Source organism: Blennius ocellaris, assembly GCF_963422515.1.
Source record: "Blennius ocellaris genome assembly, chromosome: 3".
In the NCBI taxonomy this organism is placed as follows: domain Eukaryota; kingdom Metazoa; phylum Chordata; class Actinopteri; order Blenniiformes; family Blenniidae; genus Blennius; species Blennius ocellaris.
The window spans coordinates 27,927,504-27,947,845 of record NC_137652.1 but is presented as its reverse complement, the minus strand read 5'-3'; the positions used below and the strand labels follow the sequence as shown (position 1 = coordinate 27,947,845).

Genomic DNA, 20,342 nt, shown 5'->3' with positions numbered 1-20,342 from the left:
TGAAAGAATATTACTGTATAAATTTGGAGAAAAGTACTCTTAAACTTGGATGTGTTGATTGAAAATGATGGTCTCATCTATTTTCAAATTGCAATAAAATGGAATCCTTCATAAGTTTATGCCTGATTCCACTTCAAGGCAATACTAGACATACTTGTTTGTTACTGCAAGCAATATTGAAGAATATTACTGTAGGGATTTGGAGTAAAGTACTCTTAAACTTGGAGCAAATTAACGAAAATAATGATTTATCACACCTGTTTTCAAATTCCAATAAAAAAAGATTCTTCATAGGTTTATGCCTGATTTCACTTCAGTGCAATACTAGATATAGTCCTTTACCATTACCAGTAAGATCAAAGAATATTACTGTAGAAATTTGGAGAAAAGTAATGTCAAACTTGGATCTGTTGGTCGAAAATAATGGTCTTGCCTTCATTAATTTGCAGTTTAAAAGTACTTATCTCCAAATTCCTACTGTGATTTTCTTTGATGCTGCTTGTAGTAGTAAAGGAGTATGTCTAGTACTGCCTGAAGTGGAATCAGGCATAAACCTATTAAGGATTCCATTTTATTGCAATTTGAAATTAGATGAGACCATCATTTTCGATCAACACATCCAAGTTTAAGAGTACTTTTCTCCAAATGTATACAGTAATATTCTTTCATATTTCTTGTAGTAACAAAGGAGTATGCCTAGTATTGCACTGAAGTGAAATTGGGTCTAAACCGTTAAAATTGAGTGCCGGCTCACTTGATGGCAGTTTAATAACGCGTGGCCACGCCTTATTTATCTCGTTCCCACACCTTAATAACGCGTGGCCACGCGTTATTAAGCAATAATATTTTTTTCACCAATGTCACCAGAGGGGCTCCGTATAAAGGGGTTTCTCAACGCCCTGTATTTAAATGAAGTTAACATTGGCTGGAATGATAATGAGGAGCCCCACCTGAAACATTTATCACCAGCCGCCACTGTGTACATGAAATATGTCGTAACTGACAGATGATAAATATCACCTGGAAATCAGTAAAGTTTGTTTCTTAACTGTTGACAGAAATGGACGTTTCTGTTCATTTAAAGGAAAGAATTTGGGCCCAGGAGACAGTGAAGCCTAATTTGCACATCTTGACGAAAGTGACAGCTCATATGAGAAAAACCTGCATGAATAGACGCTGTACCTTGAGTGGTGTTACGTCATTCATTCATTCATTCATTCATTCATTGTAATAATGAGATAAAATACGATGACTTTGTCATTTGAACACAAACCAATAATCGCTTCAGCAACAATAAAAACGTTTCCCATATGAGGGACATATTAGGATATTAGTTCCGAGTGGCTACAAACAAAACACATCATCAATATTCTTCTAATTGTTTTAGATTTCCGAGGCTGGATGTTACATTTTCACTTGATCAAACGGCGCCGATTCATGAAGAAAACAAACAAAAGCGAGAATGTTGGAATTGTTGGGCAGGAAGCTCCGTGATTGGTCAAAAAAAAAACTCGATTGACCCGGTTCCTGAAGGCTCTCGTCTCTTCAATTAGTTAGAAAAACTAGGAAGTACTTCCTCCTCTGCCCATAGATGGGCATGTGTGGGCGGAGCCAGTCCAGCTCACACAGACACAGCAGATTCTGAACGCAGCTCCTAGGATCCCATATTCTAATGGCGGGAAATGAAGGAAAAGCTGGATTTGGAGCAATAAACTTTGACTATAATGTTTTAGGACCAACGAGACCAAGTGACAGTGTTGAAAGGGTGGATCATATGACTCCTTTAGTTTTTATCGATTTACATCATTTTGAAAGTCTATTTTCAAATTCTGCTTGACAGTGATTTTTCAGTTTGACCAGTTTTTACACATTTCGCTTTTTGTATTTGCTTGTCACAGCTAAACAGGAAATTGCAAAGTATTTGCAGGTCAATAAAACTCAACTCCAGACAACCTTTGGTTCAAATCTCACCACTGCCACACCTTCACATTTATATTGTGCTTTCCACACAAGCACTCTCACCTCAGACTTTCAGTAAAAACCAGATCTGTGTCTACAAATACAAGAAAAAGCTGTCACTTCAGTGCATCTGATCTATTGTGCCCACATGTATGACTGAGCGGCATGATCGCTTCAGTTTGACGATGAGCAGCCAGTTTTTATTCATTCATCATATGAACCAGAAAGGGTTGTGTCAGATCATCACGGGGTCGGAGTCGGACTTCCCACCTGGCCTCACGGTGAGAACATCCCCTGGGTTTGCATGTTGAGTATTTGTGGGCTGAATCCCACAAATCGCCGTCTAAATAAAAGCGCTCACAACCTACAGCTCACATTCTGACTGGACACTTACATGATGGAGTTTTGAGGTAATTTCCCGACAGAACATTTTCATAAGCGCTTATCGGAGCGACCGGCTGAGAGTGGCTGCTGCCATGGTAACGATGATTCAGGTCTCCTTGGTCCGGCTCCTGCTGCTCGTCTGGACTGTTTGTCCGGCCTGCCGCCGTTTGGAACCACGCTCAGTCATGCATGTGCACACGCACGTGTAAGTCCTTTTTCTCTCTGATGTTTATGTCTTTGTTCCAGACGAGGAAATTTTTTACCCTGTGCTCATTTATGAAAGGACAAATAGTTAAATATCCTCTCATCCGCGCACATGAGACGCCTGCTTGACAAAGGACACCACGCACCTGGACCGACACAGGATTCCTCTCCGAAGCACGAATTTATAAGACTCTGTGGATTTATAAACTTTATTCAATGTAAACAAATACTCAAGTGACACGAGGGTGAGGGCAGAGCCATTTGTTACACTAATGGATGCTCACCTGCTTACGCAATAAACACTCAGACGCACAATCAGGCGCAGTGAGAGACAGATAGTGGCCATTATTAATGCATTTAATGGGGTTTCGATCTCCTCGCTTATGTAGCCCCCCCCCCCCCCCCCCCCCCCCCCCCCCCCCCCCCGCCCCCACACCTGAAAAAAAGGAGGACAGGGACAAACTAGAGTCAGTTATGTCATTCCCAGATGTATGTGCCTTCTACTCTTCACAACAACCTCTTCTTTCTGTCTCCCTCTGCACGACTGCCACACACACACACACACACACACACACACACACACACACACACACACACACACACACACACACACACACACACACACACACACACACACACACACACACACACACACACATACACACACACACACACACACACACACTACAGATATAGCTAGATAGCGTAATAAGCGGAGCAGAGCCACAAACAAAGAGCACAAATATAGTCGACTGCAGGATTGTGTTCTCGTGTCCCCGTATGTTTTTCCTCAGAATGGGACGACACTAGTTAAAGAACAAAACGAAAAAAGACTTGCCTGGCAGGGGAGCGATGAGAAAGGAAAAAAGAATTCTGACTTGTTTATTTAAAGCAAAAAGGCTGACTTCAGTTTATTTTAAAAAAAGAAAAAAAAAGATTATTTTACTTAACGGGGGTCATACATGTATTATGCAAAATTCACTTTCAGTAATAATCGTCTCCACACCTGGACCGACGTCCCAGAAGAGAAGACAGTGTGTCCTCTCTCTCCCTGGCTTGTTCCAGGTTTTAAAAAGTGTGTTGCTCCAACCAGCCAATCAGAAATCAAACCCTATATAGTGTCATCGGGGGTTCAGCCAATCACAATCAAGGTAGGCTCCTCCCCTTTGACTCCTCCCACAATCAGGCAGCTCTGCTCTGGCACATGGCACCACGAGAGGAAGAACTTCCTCCTCTTCCCATAGATGGACATGTGTGGGCGGAACCAGTCCAGCTCTCACAGACACAGCAGATTCTGAATGTAGCTCCTATGATCCAATATTCTAATGGAGGAGAATCAAGGAAAAGCTGGATTTGGAGCAATAAACTTTGAATATAATGTTTTAGGACCAACGAGACCAAGTGACAGTGTTGAAAGGGTGGATAATATGACCCCTTTAGTTTTTATCGATTTACATCATTTTGAAAATCTATTTTCAAATTCTGCTTGACAGTGATTTTTCAGTTTGACCAGTTTTTACACATTTCTCTTTTTTTATTTGCTTGTCACTGCTAAACAGGAAATTACAAAGTATTTGCAGGTCAATAAAACTCAACTCCAGACAATCTGTTCTTATTTCATGTGCTGCTCCGACTGACCCCCCCCCCCCCCCCCCCCTCAGACAGGCGTGGTCCTCCTGTTGGAAGCACAGTTCCCCTGCAGCATGTCTGTGCTGTTGTGAGCGGCTGAAGTTGTTAAATCGTCGACGGCCAAGTCGATCTTCCCGTCCTTGACGGGCGAGGCTAGAGCGTAGAGCATGAACTCGGAGCCCACTGTCACCGCCGTGGGCAAACCCGTCAGGGTCGTGACCTTGGACTCGGCCGAGATCGACGGCTCCCGGTCCCTCGCCAGCGACGCCCGGAAGGAGTTGGCGTCCCCCACGCTGTGGTTGCTCCTGTGGCTGTACCGCCGGCTGCGGTTCTGGTAGTAGCGGTTCCGGTAGTAGGACGAGCTGCGGGAAATGGGCGGCTTCACCAGGGAAGGCCGGCCTTTGGTGCGCAGCTGGCGGTGCTTCTCGATGAAGACGTGCACGGCCAGGACGCCCACCATCTCGGCCAGCACGAAGGACAGGGCTCCAAAATAGAAGGACCAGCCGTAGGAGTAGCTCTTCTTGTTGTCGCTCTGGCTGGGGTCGTCAGAGTTGGCTGATATGTACACAATGATGCCGATGATGTTACTGAGGCCTGTCGGGAAAGTTTCAGAGGGATGGAACCGGTTAATCGCACTTGTATTGAGTACAGGAGGAGAGAAGAGACGTCAAAATAGATACAAACTATTATTCACACTGGGAAAAGGAAGGAACATTTGAAACGATGGACTGAAAACATTTAAAGGTTTTTTTTTTTTTCCATTGTGGCCTGAACAGAATTATACGTGGAATTCCTCAAGGAAAACGTGTTATTCTAAACATGCTGATGACACATAAAAGTGTCTCCCTCTTTCACTCCAGGATTATGATCCAATAGAATAGCTGAGTGTGGTGAACAGGAAAACCTTATTTTGTATTTTGTGGTTGAAAATAAACAGCAGCAGCAAAGTCAGAAATTTGTGGTCATGGACTCTGAACGGAGTTTTACCGGATAGTTCAAGAAAACAGAAAACTAATTGTCACTTGAAAAACATAGTGAGATTAAAGGGAGTGAAAATATCCACGCTGCTCATCAAGGTATCGTCAATCCAGTTCTCAGGTTTCTAAAATGGCCTCCTGTCACACAGGGAATTGACTTAAAAAAATATCCGTCCAAACATCCAAACTATGTCTGATCTTCTGCTGCTTCAGGAACCATCCGGACGCCACTGATCTCTCCTCCCCGTGCACAACATTTGCTGCGCTTCGGGCCTCATTTACTGAACAAATGATATGAGGAAGCTCCTTCTGAACGGCCCACAGTCCCACAAGTGGTGAGGGAGGACGTCCATCTCCAGACCACTTCCCCTCCACACGTCCACAGAACTCTGATGCAGGCGAGGAAACGAAGGAGAAAAAGTGGGGAAAAGTTTCTCCATGTGGCCCAATTCCTCTGCAGGTCATGACAGCGCTGGCGCCGTCAGTTTATATCATTACCAGCTGCGCAGCTCATCTTCTTTCTGTGTCTCCCTCTGCACGACTGCCACACACACACACACACACACACACACACACACACACACACACACACACACACACACACACACACACACACACACACACACACACACACACACACACACACACACACTACAGATATAGCTAGATAGCGTAATAAGCGGAGCAGAGCCACAAACAAAGAGCACAAACATAGTCGACTGCAGGATTGTGTTCTCGTGTCCCCGTATGTTTTTCCTCAGAATGGGACGACAACAAAACGAAAAAAGACTTGCCTGGCAGGGGAGCGATCAGAAAGGAAAAAAGAATTCTGACTTGTTTATTTAGAGCAAAAAGGCTGACTTCAGTTTATTAAAGAAAAAAGAAAAAAGAAGATTATTTTACTTAACGGGGGTCATACATGTATTATGCAAAATTCACTTTCAGTACTAATCGTCCCCACGCCTGGACCGACGTCCCAGAAGAGAAGACAGTGTGTCCTCTCTCTCCCTGGATTGTTCTGGTCCAACCAGCCAATCAGGAATCAAACCCTATATAGTGTCATCGGGGGTTCAGCCAATCACAATCAAGGTAGGCTCCTCCCCTTTGACTCCTCCCACAATCAGACAGCTCTGCTCTGGCACATGGCACCACGACATTTAGTAGGGCGGTCAAAAGTTGCCGTCCCCAAAATCCAAACCAAATATATCAAAAATTCATGAATCAATATCAGATGACCGCTCCGACTAAGAGTTCTTTTAAAACAGAGAACAGCATCAATCTGAAGAACACAATAATTGAAGCAATGAATCATTTCATGCAGGACAGCGTCTTTAACAGCGTCTTTTCTCTTTCCTTTACACTTTAGTTCTTTTATTCATGTTTCACTTCTCTTCTCTTTCTCTTTGCCCTGCTGCTATAGTTTCCTCAATTTTACTGTTTGTCGACGTGGAGAACTGTCATTCTGGCTCGGTGTTCAAATATTCCATATAAACACTGTACTTTAAAAATAAATAGATAAATAAAACATACATATGTATGTATATGTATATATCTATATATTTCAGCCACAAAAAGGAGGTTTTGTGTTTCTGTGTGACCTGCGGAGACGAAGAGTATCCCAGCGCTGAGGATGACGTTGTAGCGTGACTTGTAGAACTCGCTGGCAGCGACACACACGCCTCCCAGAAACAAGAGTCCCACACTGAGGATGGGGAAGAGGCTGGAGGCTCGCACTGCTCCTGAGGAACCCAGAGGAGAGAGAACGTCATGTCGTCCATGTGTCATCCCAGCAGCCACGTCTTCATTTATTTAGCCAGTAACATCATTATGAACATCAACAACAACCCTCAAAGTTTGATGATTTTCCCTACGGTTCTCACAGTTACATGGCCGAAAATGTAACTTTTGAACTCACGCCGTTGATAAGAAAAAGCATCATATAAGTGAAGTCTGTTTACTCACGTAGTAAATACTCCGCAGCGTCCTGCTCGTAGTCTGCGTCTTCAGCAAAGTGATCAATGTCTTTGCAAACACCGCGAAATGTACCTGCAGCACATCAGAGGCAATACAAAGTGCGTTCAATGTGTGTTCATTACATTACGTCATGCGATGCCTACTATAAGAGAAACTATGGATTTTCAATACATGTCCGTCCCGAGGCCTCCGCTGGAAAACGCTAGACGTTGTGCAAATGAGCGTATCTGCTAAAAACAAACAGGGACAGCAGCTGAAGCAAAAGGCCTCTGCAGGGTTGTCTCTAACAGTAACTTGTAACTTTTGAATACATCATGTACTCATAGGAAAGGCACTGATATTCTAATGGTCGTTTCACACATTTTGTGGTTATTCAACACAAAAGTCACAAGCTGCTCCGCCTGAACAAAGAGAAGCATCCTTCCTGAAGTTAAACAACGTCAAGATGCTCTCAATGAAACTCACATCAGATGCTAGTGAGGACGTTTAGAAGTCTGCAAAACTGTAAAATTACAGTTTTCAACCCCAACTTTAAAAAGTTGGGGTTGAAAAAAAGTTATATCCTGAGTTCACGATTCCGAATCAAATGCATGTGAAGATATGACACTTATCAAGCAGTGACTTCAGAGAAAATGTAAATGAATGCAGGTTGTATAGTCAGAATGTCAGAAGAGCGTGTTATTAAAAGAGAGAGTGATAGAAAGTGCACTCTTCATAAATATCCCTCTTTAAATGATTTGATGATTCTATAATCGTTTCATTGAGGCAGAGTTCCATATCTTCTCTGGTTTGGGTTTGATTTCCTTGTATCTTTTACTAACTGCCCTCTTGTTTTGCTCAAACACTCAATAACCCAGAGTACGTTAATCTCACCAACCAGCTTTAGTGCGCTTGATTTCAGTGCTTCTTCACCACATGCGACGACTCCAGTGCCAAAGGCAGCAGAGCAGCCCCAGAGCATGATGGTCCCTCCACCATGCTTGTTCATGTGACAGCTGCACTCTTTTAACAGGGTTTAGTTTCTGACCAATAAACAAAGTGATGCACTGCTTATTCCAGGAGCTCCACTCCAGTGTCATCTGTCCAGAGACTTTATCGCAAAGACAGTAAACAATGGGGGCGTATACAAACAATAATGCAGTTTTTAGGGTTTTCCTTCTTGACAGTAATCAATGACGTCTCATTTGGTTGTTTTACTGATTCCAGCTCAAAGCAGCAGTCTACAACTCTTTTACAGGCCTGGCGATGTGTCCTTGTCCTCTCTGTTCAGCTCTACATCCACGATGCTTCTAAACACTTTAGAGACCGTGTCACTTGGTGATAACAAACCTTTGAAAATGGAATTTCAAGTTTCTTGTTAATTAAGGTCTTTACAATCGTGTCTCTGGATCACAATTTCCAAACAGCTTTTTTCAGCTTTGAACAAACAAAAACTGGAACACACTCAGGTTGGGAGGTCAACACAGTGTCTAGAAACCATCTTAGCTTCTCCATGAGAGTTCCAGCAGGTCTTGTAGAAATTCCAAAGAGAACAGGAAAGTGATAAGAAATAGAGACGACAACTTAAAGCAGCCGAGGGTCTCAAAGTCTCTGCAGTCCCACCGAAGGACCGAAAACTTCTACACATTTCCCAACATTTTCCACACTTTATAATGTCCTCCTCTGCATCTCCCCAGGACTATAAAAGCTGCAGATTTGCAACAACAGCGTGATTAAGAGACGGTCGCGATCGGAGGCCTGTAGACTTTGATCCTGTGAAGATCATCTGGATTTGTGCTTCCTGCTCGCGGTAAACTTTGACCCAGCGATGCTTTTCAACGGTTGCACACAAGGAATATATTGATTCATGTGTCCCTGTGTGCTGCACCGATTGAGTGGTATTGATTGTGTGACCGTCACTATGGTTACCAAAACACAACTGGCTCGGCGGTCAGAACTCGGCCATGGCGAGCGGGTCAGGAGAGAAAATGTCGTGACGAGACGTATTCCTGTCCTGTTCTTCTGTGACGTGAGGGAAACGTGTCCACTAGACTTGGTTTGTTCAGAGTAACGGGAAAGTCTTCATCAGAGATAGTTGGTGCCACTTAAACAGTCAGCAGGACAAAGTTTCTCCTTTACATCTTCATCACCAAGCAAACATAGTTTATCAGTGTCAAGAGAGAGAGTTCTCAATGTTCCACCACACCAGTGTAGTAGTAATAGGAAGAAGAAGAAGAGGATGAGGAAGAAGAGAGGAAGAGAGAGAAGAGGAAGAGGATGAGGAAGAAGAGGAGGAAGAGGAAGAAGAGGATGAGGAAGAAGAGGAGGAAGAGGAAGAAGAAGAGGAGGAAGAGGAAGAAGAGGAGGAAGAAGAAGAGGATGAGGAAGAAGAAGAAGAGCAGGAAGAGGAAGAAGAAGAAGAAGAGGAAGAAGAAGAAGAGCAGGAAGAGGAAGAAGAAGAGGAAGAGGAAGAAGAAGAGCAAGAGGAAGAGGAAGAAGAAGAAGAAGAGCAAGAGGAAGATGAAGAGGAAGAAGAAGAAGAGGAAGAAGAAGAGCAAGAGGAAGAAGAAGAAGAGCAGGAAGAGGAAGAAGAAGAAGTACAAGAGGAAGAAGAAGAGCAGGAAGAGGAAGAAGAAGAAGAGCAAGAGGAAGACAAAGGGGAAAAGAAGAGGAAGAGGAAGAAGAAGAGGAAGAAGAAGAAGAAGAGGAAGAAGAAGAAGAAGAGGAAGAGGAAGAGGAAGAGGAAGAAGAAGAAATGAAAGCACAATATGTTCAGATCAAACACAAACAGGTTTTAAAAGTGGGTAAATTATTACGTCTCTGTAACCATTTTGACTAATTTATTCTTTAAACTGTACGACTAGTTTTAAAGTTTTACAAAGTCAGCTGAAGTTAAAAAGTTCTAACATGAGTGTGGGGTACGACTCTTACACTTTTGATGCAATAATATAATTATGTCAAAATACAAGTTTACAAAAACAAACCATTTCCAGCACAACCACGACTGAAAACCTAACCCTCCTGCAAGAAAGCAGTCAGAGCGGTTCTCCTCCTGAAACCCTCCAACTGCTGATTGTTGTTGTGCTGCAGAGCCACTGATCAACTGTAAACATTCCTTTATCAAGCGTCACTTCAACCAAATGAGAGACTGTGGCGGCGGAGAGGAAGAGATGGATCAAAACCCAACGAGGCATAAATAAGAAAGCGGAGCATTTCCTATTCAAACGGAGGACCAGCAGTGAGACGGAGACGTGTGCTGCTATGAAGCCATGAATGATCAAAGAAGTCTCTTTCATCCATTTGGTGTTGGAGACTCGCGCTCCTCCTGCTCAACAATAAAAATCCAATCAGGAAAGCTTCTAAGACCAATCACGTCTCTGATGCAGGTTCCAGGAAAGTGTTTTTTCATTCAGTCGCTTTTTGTTTTTCTTGCAGCGCAAAACTGTTTATGTTCAAACAAAACGACAAAGAGGAAAAGAAAGAATCAGCCTCAATATATTTTTAACAGTCTATTTTTTCCCCGTGTGTTAAAGAAAAACAAAAAATCCAAAGCTTGAACATCTCAATCATCCAAATGATTGACGTACGGCTGATATCTTACATTCAGGGAGCACTGCTGTACACGCTTATCAATATTTCTCTCATATCTACTGAAGGACCACTTTGTTGGCGACAGCAGGAGACTTTTAGAAAACCTTTAATTCACAATTCTTTGGGAGATACAGTTGAAAGTACCTCTACTTCACCTGACTCCAGCAACCCAATGATATTTAAATAATAATCAGTGATAATAACCTGGAAGTCAAATTATTTTTTTGTATAATATACTGCAAATGTACATTTTGCTTACTATTCTTATATTTGTACTCATCTTCCTTTACCAACTCTCAATTAGCTGTAGAAACGTTGGTTGTTTTTTTGTTTTTTTAACCACATTGTAAATACTTGAGCAGGTTCTAAACACTTCCTACTGCTGGATGTTAAAACTATTAATTAATCTCCAATCTGGTCTGCAGACATTCTGCCAGGAAAACAAAGAAAGAACCAGAAATGGATACTGAATGCTTTATCCGTTTCCCATCCTCTTCATTCCCCAGCGTTTAGCTGCAGTGATCAGGTGAATCATGTGCTACATCTGTCAACAGCTGCATTTAAAGACCAGTTCAAACATTTTTAGAACTTTGATCATGTCACTTTGGCTCTCTGTTATCAAAATGAAGAATGAAGAAGCAATTAGCTTCTTCATTGTATTTGTTTAAAAGGGTAACAGTGGGAGACTTTTAAAATATTTCATGCCATTTATAACTTATACCTGTACTTATCAGACAATAACAATTGCTTTCATGTACTGCTTTTATTTCTTTGTAAGGCACTGAATCTCCTAATCATCTATCTACACATCTTTTTGGAGATTTTGTGGATATTCTTGCAAACCCTGCCGCAAAATCCCATTTGAGTCGGGGGAAAAAACTGCATTTTATTTTAGAAGGTATTTAATTTTTTAACCTTTTTTTTTTTTAAGAACATGAAAATTACTGCAAGCTTTTTTTGGCGCAATAAATGGGTGTACAACATATTGGCATTAAGGTGCATTTATCCTTAAACTGCTGCCTGACATGTTAAAGGCTCCACAGGGAAGTTTGGATGTGGTGTAACAGAGTGGGGGGGGGGGGGGGGGGGGGGGGTGTACCCTCGGTGCAGCAGGTCCTCCACAGCCCGGAGTGCGTCAGCACCTCCTCGTTCTTGCGCACCGTCTCGTTGTCGCTGAGGCCCTTGGAGCGGCACACCCCGCGGGAGTACAGCCAGTAGTCGGTGCCCACGGCGATGGTCATGAGGCTGAAGGCGCAGAACGCCCCCGCCGTGGTCAGCAGCATCATCACACCCCGGTTACACAGCCTCATGTCGGCCCAGCCTCCTCCTCCTCCTCCCCCTCCTCCTCCTCCTCCTCCTCTTCCTCCTCCTCCGGTTCACAAACTCTCCAAAAGTCGCTCCTGGTGTTTCTATGTTTGTGCGCATCCGGTGAGGAAGTTCAGCCCGAGCGCACATCTTGTGGAAACTCCGAGCTCCGCTGGACTGCTGCTGTCAGGACGGCTCATCTTTCTTTTCTTGTCTTTTTTTTTTTTGTTTTTGTCGTTGTCCTGGAGTGTGGGAAACGGGACTTCCAAAGTTTAAAGAACAAAATGAAACAAAACCAAAAAAAAAAACCCCAAACAAGCGGCAAAGATGAAGAAACAGCGGAGCGTCAGACGCACGAGAGAAGAGCCTGACTGACTGATCAGCGCTTCTCCGGATACTTTCTGCTTTAATGCAGCTGCACTCTGCTCAGTGTGCAGGATAACCCCGCCTGCCCGCGCGCGTGTGTGTGTGTGTGCGTGTGTGTGTGATGACTGAAACCAGTTCAGCACCATGGAGAGCTCCACTCATGTAAGCGAGACGCAGCAAACAAAACACATTGAGGCACAATTTCAAAAACAGCCCCCCCCCTCCCTCAAAATACAAAAAGAATGAATGAATGAATAAATGAATAATGTTGCAGGGGGGGGGGTTGTACTGGTGCAGTGGTGAGCTGGCCTCTCCTCACTGAGTCCAGGCTGTGGGACCAGAATGTGGAGTTTAGAGCTGGAATCAGTTCCAGTACCCATCGACCTGAATCTGAAGAAAGTAATATGAACGAAGGATGGATGGATGGATGGACGTACAAACAGTATATTTAATTGTTTTGTGTTCAGTGTAGGTCACAGTATATATATAGAAAACACGTTTTATTTGCATTGGGTGGAAATAAAAGAAACGGTAGAGGAATTGTTGGGTATTTTCTCACTGTGCTATTGTTTTGAAAAAAAAAATGAAAAGAGTGTTTGTCATTTACTTTATTTTATGTGTCCATCCTGTTTCATCCCAAAGTGGTGGTGGGGTGAAGGTGAAGCTTCGAACAAGCTTCCAGTCCGTCCTGCAGGCAGAACCAGGGACTCCTGTCTCCTTCACACCTACAGTCAATTCAGTGTCACTCATCTAGTAGCATTGATGTTAACAGATTTCTTTTTTTAATCAGTTAATTTACTTCAGGCTGAAAGATATCAGACGGGAAAGGATTAAATCAGTTTGATACATTTGGGACATTTCTAAGGACAGCTGTTCCAGCGGTGGTGTTAATCGCAGAGCTCGCTGGGGCAGGAAGAGCTGGACTTTATATGTTCCTGTGGATTTAATTGCTTTATATAGTTTTGTAGGCTTCAGGGTGGCGTAGTGTCGAACCTGTGCAGTCATAGAATTACAACTCCTTGTGTAATAACGTCGCATTTTGTAATAAACTTTGCCACATTTTTGCAATAACCTGTTACATATTGCATCAGTTATTACAAAATGCAGGTGTGTAGAGTCACATTATGTAATAATAGTGCTATATATATATATATATCTATATATATATAGATACATATATCTATATATAATAACAATGTAGATTTCATGTGTTTGTCTTGCAAAATGTCAGTGTCCCGAGTACATTTTGTGTCAGTAATAATTCATTAATACGGCTTTAGTTTATAGCTAAGTTAACCATTATAATGAATACAGCTACTTTTAATTTAGGCTACTTTTTTTTTTTTCATAAATAAATCCTAATTAAGTTGGGAAGCTTAATGTTATTCTGATTGAAGGCTTTTCTAATTAACACACCAAATTATTACATTTTCTTTTAAGACAAAAAAAGGAGAGCATTTTGTAATGTTGCAATACTTAGCAAGTTATTACAAAATGCAACGTTTATTAAAAAATGCAGATTATTATATAATGGAAATGTGTTGCATTATTGTATTATCATTACATAACGCGGCTCTGCACATCTGCACTTTGTAAAAACTGTTGCAATATGTAACTAGTTGTCACAAAATGTGGTGACATTGAGGCAGCAGCATTACATATCCACTTGAAAATGTATTACATTGATTACATATTGCACCGTTATTACATGATGGGGGGGGGGCTGGTCATTAGAGGCAGGAGGGGCTGAGCGCCACCTGGTGTCATCAGAAAGGACTGCATGCAAACGATGCTGTTAATTCTTAAAGACTATCCACCATATTTCCTTGTGTGTGAACAAAACTTCCTCTCACACAGTAAATAGTTCCAGTGTGAGGACTGTCGTCCCTGGTTCTGGTCTCCTCTTGCTGCTTCAGGCTCTGGTTCCTCCTGATCCACAGCGATGGTTGGATGAGGGGCGGAGCTCCTGCTGGCCCCTCCCCCACCACGCAGTGTGTATTGCAGCAGTGAAGCGAAGAATCACGTGATTTCGGTGCCTCGTGGGGCTTGAAGGCTGAAGCCCCACTAACTACGTCATTAGGAGCTCAGAGCTGATTGGCTGCTGCTGATTGAGACACTGATGACACAAACACCAGCTGGTTAGCTGCTAACGCTAACAAACAGTTACCAATCAACATTAATTAGGTCGATTAGTTCCGTGTACGAGCTTCAAACTTATTTTAGCTGAGAAAGTGAAGGTTGAAATGACTGACAAAGTGATTAATTCTAACTAATTAGCAGTTTTACTGGTGAAAGAACTTTTGTCTTTGAAACTACATGACCTGCTTCAATTCACGTCAATGACTTTTCTTTTTCAATGGCTTTTTCAATGTTTTTATCAGCTTTCTCCAAGGCTCAACATTTTTACTGGATAAGTGCCCATGTGGCTGTTATAATGTCGTGGCTAAAAGGTGGTGCACCCACTTTACTTTGAAATGCAGTGCTTGTCAATAAACCTGAAATCAAATCTTTCCCCACCAAGTGTTTACATCCAGAAACGCCACTGATGACATGATACGGACTAAAATACTCTGTGAAGTCTCCAGTTCTTCACATGCAAGCTGGGATGATAAAATATTTTTAGCATTTTGAATAATAAATCCGTCATATCAAATTCAAATGATTTTTTTTTTTTTAAACGGTGGGGGAGGTTGGGGCGTCTTCACGTGTCCATTCTAAAAACCTCATCAGGATTCAGACCACCAACAGATCATAACATGGATGAATAAAAGATGGACGATGCATATTTAATGCAGGGTGAAGAGAGTAAAAGCAACGCAGCAACCGGCCAATGAGGCGCCTCCACGTAAATTAAGAGATGATAATCAAACTTTGTCAGGGGCGAACAGTGGCCTTGATTCACGCTGGGGGCTTCAGTGCATCATGTCCAGTACTAAATACAGTAAAGTTCTCCTTTGCAGGGAGAAGAAATTAAAGCCGTTAGCCTGCTGCTCCTGAAAAGATCCGTCTTGAATGAATGAGAGAATTTAATCCTTCAGGTTTGAAACGAAATGATTAACTATGGCACTTATTGCTATGATGACTTACAAAAGGAACATTTTGAACATTGGATTTGTTTACAATACTTCAGGGGCTCTTTTTATGGGAGGGTTGTTTGGTTTTTTTTTCCTCCTTCTTCCTTTAAAGAAAAAATAAAGTATAAAAGCAAACCATGAACAAACCGGAGCCAGATTCAAACTCCATGAAGTTGTCCACACGTGTCGGCGTTTGGACGTAAAGAAACATTCATTATTCAGTGTTGTCAAAACAAACAATACCAAGAACCACGAGAAACAAAGGGAAGTGGTTTTTATGGTAATCCATTTTAATGTAGATATCTTTCAGAAGGCGTCCCTCACGCGCAGGTAGAGACGGCGCATGCAACACATTTATACTCTCCTGTTGCACCATTTTCTCAGGTTGCTTAATAAAAGACGCCCTCTTCTCCTCCTCCTCATCCTCTCCTCCTGCCTTTTGCATAGTAAACGTTTTAATTCTCCCCTCTTCCTTCCCTCTCTCTCTCTCTCTCTCTCTAATCCTACTCATCCGATTTCCAGGAAATTGTGTGATGGGAATGTTAGCCGGGAGACGGAGGGACTGGTGAAGGGAAGAAAAAGAAGAAAGAGAGGAGAGGTGGAGCACAGGAGGAGAAAGGAGAGGAGGAGATAGGGAGTGGGTACCCGGGTTAAAAAGAGGGTGTGAAGCAAAGTGAGTGAAGGGATGGAGGTGGAGGGGGTTCTGCCTCTGGACCCCGTTCCTATGTACACATACACCGAAAAACAGTTCATACAGAAGTATTACATCTATATTATATGTTTCATTTCAGTCTCATATTTACTTGCCGAGGACAAGCGGTCTTCCGTGAAGCCAGCTCTCCGGGCCGCGCGGTGAAGACAGCGTTAAGAGATATAGCGTACGCAGCATTCAGAGTGGGAACGGAAAGATCTTGGGCATGGTTGTTACAAAAAAAAAAACGGACCCGCAACGAGAAGTTCTGGACGCGTGGCGGGGTTCGTCCCCCCCTCCCTCCCCCCCCCCTCCCCCCGCGGCCTCGAAAGCAAATCTAGAAACTACTGCACCCGACAAACATGGCATGCATAGAGGAGCCGCACCACAAAGACTGCAGAGGCCGACAGCACGAACCCACTGCCACACAGTGCCAGAGACAAGAGAAAGAGAGATTAAGCAAGAGAAATACTTCTTTTTTTCTTTTTTAAATATCGCTCTTCTACCCATCTTTTTCAAGAGTGGTATTTATACATACATACATATATATATACACATATATATATATGTATGCTTTTCTTTTTGCATCGATTTGGAAGACAAGACGTGCTTAAGACTAAGTTTAGGACTAACTTAGACATGAGGTTAGAAAACAGGACTTATTTCAAAACTTTCTTTCCCGACTCACTGCAGCCCACACACACACACACACACGCGCACACGTGTATGTGTGCGCGCACATACGTGACACATCGATCATGGAATGTTTATGACGCAACTTTTACAGGCCGAAGAGAGGGAAATTGAGTAAACAGACACACAGCTGCAAATCAATAGCGCGCACACACACACACACACACGCACGCACACACGCACACACACACCTCTAACAGATGTGTGTTACTTGATGCCGGGGGGGGGGGGTGATGACATGTGATGAGCGTAGGGAGTAAAGTTTGTTGTGGGCTGCGTGCGGCCGCCAGGGACTCCTCAGACTTGTATGATGAACTCGGGGTTGTTGAAGGAGAAGCCCTGGAACTCGTTCTGGTCCAGGTTCATGATGAAGAGCTTGTCCGTCGGCGTCAGCTCCACGGCCATCTTGGTGAACTCCTTGTCGAAGTTGCCGACGTCCCGGCGAGATTTCTGCCGAGGAGGGAGGAGGGAGACGGGGAGACGTTTACACGAGATCAAAGAGCCGCGCCACTTCACACCACGATATAGTCCCCCCACCCACAAACAAGGCAGTTAGGAGACGAAAGCATAGTCGAGAAGCAAAAGGAACAGTCTACTGAAGCAGAGGGATGAGAGAAGGAAGCGGAGCGATGAAGACACACACACACACGTTTTGATAATCTGCAGAGGTGGAACAAAGTGAGGTCTGAAATACCGCTTGCTGTTCAAACCTTTAAATCCAGTGGGATTATTGTGACACGGTCACTAAAAGTCCTGAGGAGGTCAAAGCCGGTGAAGCTCTCAGTTCACGTGAACTTCAGTGTGTCATTGTGTTTGGTTTCACACGTGACGACGCCACAGCAACGCAGGCGCCACACAAGTTCAATGAAAAGCAGCCCAATGCATTTATGTAAGAATGTGGTCAAAGATGAAGGATGTGTTCGTTCCACATCCAGACGATTAGGAATTCTCACATGGATTCAGTGTTTCCATCCTGAATTGCAGCAGAACATTTAAGTGATTTCAAATTTCATTCTTGGTAAAGTTAAATCTCACTTGTTTTAAAAGGAGTCATACTATCCACCCTTTCAACACTGTCACTTGGTCTCATTGGTCCTAAAACATTATATTCAAAGTTTATTGCTCCAAATCCAGCTTTTCCTTGATTTCCCTCCATTAGAATATTGGATCATAGGAGCTACATTCAGAATCTGCTGTGTCTGTGTGAGCTGGACTGGCTCCGCCCACACACACCCATCTTGGGAAGAGGAGGAAGTACTTCCTCTCGTGGTGCCATGTGCCAGAGCAGAGCGGCCTGATTGTGGGAGGAGTCAAAGGGGGAGGAGCCTACCTTGATTGTGATTGGCTGAACCCCCGATGACACTATATAGGGTTTGATTTCTGATTGGCTGGTTGGAGCAACACACTTTTTAAAACCCGGAACAAGCCAGGGAGAGAGAGGACACACTGTCTTCTCTTCTGGGACGTCGTCCAGGTGTGGGGACGATTATTACTGCTGGAAAACCTCTAGAAAGTGAATTTTGCATAATATGACTCCTTTAAAGACAACCTGTTGAGGTCATGAATCGAATCAGAGTCAATCTATGTGTTTGTTTTTTATATTTTGTGAAGTTAACCAGGTCCAGGTCAACTCTGATCACCTGGAGGTTTTAAACAGAAGCCAGGAAGCAAGAGAAAAGGAAAAACGGACTAATACACCCAACCGACAAATTCAGAAACAGTGAAATGATGGACGAGACCCCCCCCCCCCCCACCCCCCACCCCCCCGGAGCCACTTCAACAGCACAGATGCAGAAAAGATCCACGACAACAAAGTTTAGAGAGAGACAGAGAGACAGAGCTCCTGAACAGGGAGGGATCCATTAAACAGAACAAACCACCACCGAAAAGGATTTCACATTGGGAAGTGAAGCAGTGAGCCCCAGGCAAGACACACACACACACACACACACACACACACACACACACACACACACACACACACACACACACACACACACACACACACACACACACACACACACACACACACACACACACACACACACACACACACACACACACACACACACACACACACACACACACACACACACACAGTTTCCTACCTCCTTCCTTTGTCTCATCACAGGGCTTCCAGTTGAAAAGAGGAGGGCCTTAAAACTTTGCCCACCTCTATGACTCGTCCACACCTTCCCCACTAAAGTCAGCTTAGTGACGTGTGTGTGTGTGTGTGTGTGTGTAACACTTTCTTTTTATGTGGGAATTATGAGTATCTAATACCTCAACCTTTACTTAAGAAACCACAGTGTAGTTGTTTGCGAGCAGATGAGGAAATGTGGTACAGGAGTGATCATAAGTGTGACTTTAGGACCTGGGAAGAGTCGAGAACTAGCAAGAATAAATGAAGAAGTTATAGAAATACAAAAATAAAAATATCGCACTTCAGTTGTCCTCAAACTGATTTCTACCTTCGCATTTAATTTATTGCAAAGTTGAAAGTGGACAACGATGGAGCCAATAGAGACAACATCTCTTGTGCGTGCACATGGAGAGACGTGTCTTGCTTTGTGTATATTTGTGAGTCTGCAATAAAGTCTCTTATTGCATATCCAGATTTGTGGAGATACAGATGACTAGAACCTGTAAACTTCTGTCTCCACAAGGCTGGACTGCCTTAAGTAGATTTTGCGACACGACAGGTTTTTCTTTGCCCTCCGTCTGGACTGTCAGGCTCATTGTTGCCAATCCTGGTTCCTATGAAGCTCACGTGATGTCACACATGAAACCACTGAGCAGCACTTAGTATTATGACGGCTTTACCGCTGACAGGATGAGGTGCAGACAAAAGTGTTCGTGGCCTGAAAGAGTGAGCCTGCCAGTCCAGATTGAGGAGAATTAACACCAGACAGACACACCTGTTGTTCAGAGCACATGAAATGTGAAAAATCCTGTTTCCTTTCATGCTCGATGAATTCAAAATCACATAATCGTAATTCGATTCACAAAAACTGTGCGATTATTGAGTACAAATATTTGTACTTGTTTGACAGCTCTAAAGAAATAAAAAGCGATGAAACCCCAACATGATTAGTTAAAAGGCTTTTATATGAAAAACACCAGAGAAACTACCTTTAGCAGCAAAGCATTTGCCCTCAAACTTATTGAATGTTGGTTCGGGTCAGTTTATGTTCACAAATGTGCCATTTTATTCAACATGTGAAATTCACAAATACAGTTTTTGTATCCGTTTACAACTACGTGCCAAATTGTTCAAGATACATGAATATAAAATGTGTTGCTTATCGACTATTTGGTTTCATGGGCAGAGCAGGATGAGAACCTCCACCCTGAATATCAAGCAACAACCAGGAGACGACGTGTCTGACAAGCTCAGGGATCCTCAACCGGTGGGTTGAGGCCCACAATTGGGTCCCCAAGGAGCTTATAGCGTGGACAAACAGTTAAATTAAAAAAAAAAAAATTAATCCATGTGCTGTAAATTCAATTTACTTT

At 43.2% G+C, this 20,342-nt stretch overlaps 1 protein-coding gene across 1 annotated transcript; it reads right to left on the bottom strand.

The window, feature by feature from the left end:
- Window positions 1-4,204: 4,204 nt before the first annotated feature.
- LOC308149437 (voltage-dependent calcium channel gamma-3 subunit-like) lies at window positions 4,205-12,007 on the bottom strand (the record flags this gene model as incomplete). The annotated part of the gene is made up of 4 exons (XM_080521169.1): window positions 4,205-4,770; window positions 6,752-6,892; window positions 7,116-7,199; window positions 11,797-12,007. The coding sequence occupies 4 exons, from the start codon at window positions 12,005-12,007 to the stop codon at window positions 4,205-4,207; spliced, it is 1,002 nt and encodes a 333-aa protein (XP_080377295.1).
- Between the last annotated feature and the right edge of the window lie 8,335 nt (window positions 12,008-20,342).